A 2,500-nucleotide genomic window follows, 5' to 3' on the forward strand; every position below is an offset into this window, starting at 1 on the left:
TTACATGGAAGGGAGGAGATAGAGAAGAGAGAGAGAGAGAGAGAGAGAGAGAGAGAGAGAGAGAGAAGTATATATATATATATATATATATATATATATATATATAGAGAGAGAGAGAGAGAGAGAGAGAGAGAGACAGAGAATGAGATGTATTCTTATAATAATCATTATTCCTTATAATATTTTAGGTTTGTATTACATGGAAGGGAGGAGATAGAGAATAGATAGAGAGATAAAGAGAGAGAGAGAGAGAGAGAGTGAGAGGAGATAGATAGAGAGAGAGAGATAGAGAGAGATAGATAGAGAGAGAGAAGAGAGAGAGATGTAATGTTATAATATTTATTATTCCTTATAATATTTTAGGTTTGTATCAAATGGAAGGAACTGGATCTACCAACCCACCTCCACCAAACAGTATAGACATTATAAAAGGAAGCGCGTTTGGGACATTTTCAAGGGCCTTCGTACAATACGTCATCTCCGATCCTAAAGTCGCTGAATTCATTGAATGGTCCAAGACGGTATACAGTCCTGACGAATACGTGTGGTCAACCGTGCATCATAGTAAAGCGTTCAAGGCTCCTGGGGGAAATAATACAGGTAGGTTTTAATCTATGTATGAGGATCAAATTTTATCATTTAAGCTTAAATTTTCTATTATCAGTAAAATAAAACATCAAAAATAAAAAAAAAATAAAAAATAAAAATTGAGCTTTTATATAGCGCAATATCCACTAAATGTGCTTAAAGTGTTTTACAAGGGGTCCCTGGCCAACAGCAACATTTAACATTTAGGACGGGACATGACGCCTGTTAGGCGATGTTATAATTTTTTCGGACAGAGATAACGCTGTGAACGGCCAGGTTCTCATTTTTACACCTGAGTACGGTGAGAGAATGTAAATAAGGTGCCTTTTCCAAGGACTCAACTATGCGCCGAGCGCGAGGCTCGAACCCAGGACCTTCCGATCCGAAAGCGAGTGTCATACCACTAGACCACATAGCCGCAAGTAAAATTATCAGTAAAATAAAACTTAGCAAAATATTAGCCCCGAATGGGAGTCAAACCTCTGACCTATCGGTTTGTGGGTCTGTGGTTCGATCCCTTGTCTAGTCTGGACACCCTGATTTTTAGGAAGATTGTCTTTTCATACTTTATGTTGTTTCATAGTCGTGTATCATTCACACGTTCTCCGATAATCTCTACTTTAACCTTTTATGTGATGTACTCTGGGAAGAAAAGTATCTTAAAAATTTGGCCATAAAATTCGTTATTCTTATATAGATCCATTTAAGTGACCCTCATCTTGGCAAAAACTTGAGAGGTCCCAGGTTTGCGAGTTTTTGCCAAGATGAGGGCCATTTAAATCGATCCGTGCTTCAAATATAGATCGATTTAAATGACCCTCATCTTGGCAAAAACTTGCGAGGTCCCGGGTTTGCGAGTTTTTGCCAAGATGAGTGTCATTTAAATCGATTGATATTTGACTTGCGAGATTTCTGGCCAAACATTGAAATCCTTGTCTTTCCAGAATACGTGTTTTTTTTTCACTGGTTAAGGATCAGGTTCGCCCCTACATAATAGGGAATGAGATTAGCAGAAGAGTAGCGTCCCTTGATTGGACGTCACCCATAGTCTGTGACGTCACCGGCGGAAAAGTTGTTAGAGAGAGAACGTCATGTTGGTCTCTCGTCCTCGCATGCGCACAACCAACATGACGTTCTCACTCTCTAATAACTTTTCCGCTGGTGACGTCACAGACTATGGGTGACGTCCATTCAAGGGACGCTACTCTTCCGCTAATCTCATTCCCTATACCCTTTTAAACTGTCTCCCTACCGGCTATTTTCCGGATTTTCCCCAAAACTTCACATCCAACCTATGCAAAATTAATTTTATTTCACTCAAACACAAAAGCTGTTAATTCTTGCTAGCCCTATACATATTTTTTTTCTGCTAAACGAGCTCTTCAAAACAGTGTTTATAATTTACTTTAACTATTGCAAGTATTATTTTTCAAGTATTATTATGATCTAGAAAAGAAATTTGAATGACGAAAATGTTGGTTGCATCGTAACAAATGTGGTAAAAGCATGATATACAAGTAGGCGTGGTACAAAGACAATATATTGACTCCTGTCAAACATCTCATGTCAGGGATATTCAAACATATACTCTTATCTTGCCCCCCACCCCCCCCCCCCCCCCCCTGCTCCTTCCGCTTATCTATTTCTTTCATTTAAACCCTTTATCGAATGGGTTTTATTTATTTAAGCTTTGAAAACTGAACTCAGATTTTGCCATAGTCTGAAAAACAAAACACGTTTTAAAAATTTGGGCCAGAAATGTCGTCCTTGATATAACGATCGTTTAAAGTGACTCTCATCTGATTAGAGTCCTTTGAATTGATGATACTTAAGGACGAATTTTTTTTCTGGTTTTAATAGATAAGAGTCGCTTTAATTGATTGATATTTAAAGGAGGACTTTTCAGGGCAAA

The 2,500-nt window shown here is 38.1% G+C and overlaps 1 protein-coding gene across 2 annotated transcripts in view; it reads left to right on the forward strand.

Annotated features, from left to right (window-relative positions):
- LOC144973692 (N-acetyllactosaminide beta-1,6-N-acetylglucosaminyl-transferase-like) overlaps nt 1-2,500 on the forward strand; it is a 70,110-nt gene that overhangs the window by 59,529 nt on the left and 8,081 nt on the right. For both annotated transcript variants that reach the window (XM_078916486.1, XM_078916485.1), the window contains exon 6: nt 364-600. In XM_078916486.1, the coding sequence (XP_078772612.1) occupies nt 364-600 (237 nt within the window). The remainder of the gene's footprint in view (nt 1-363; nt 601-2,500) is intronic.

The sequence above is a fragment of the Berghia stephanieae genome, chromosome 5 (assembly GCF_034508935.2).
Source record: "Berghia stephanieae isolate SIO BIC M18660-M18661 chromosome 5, UCSD_Bste_1.3, whole genome shotgun sequence".
In the NCBI taxonomy this organism is placed as follows: Eukaryota; Metazoa; Mollusca; class Gastropoda; order Nudibranchia; family Aeolidiidae; genus Berghia; species Berghia stephanieae.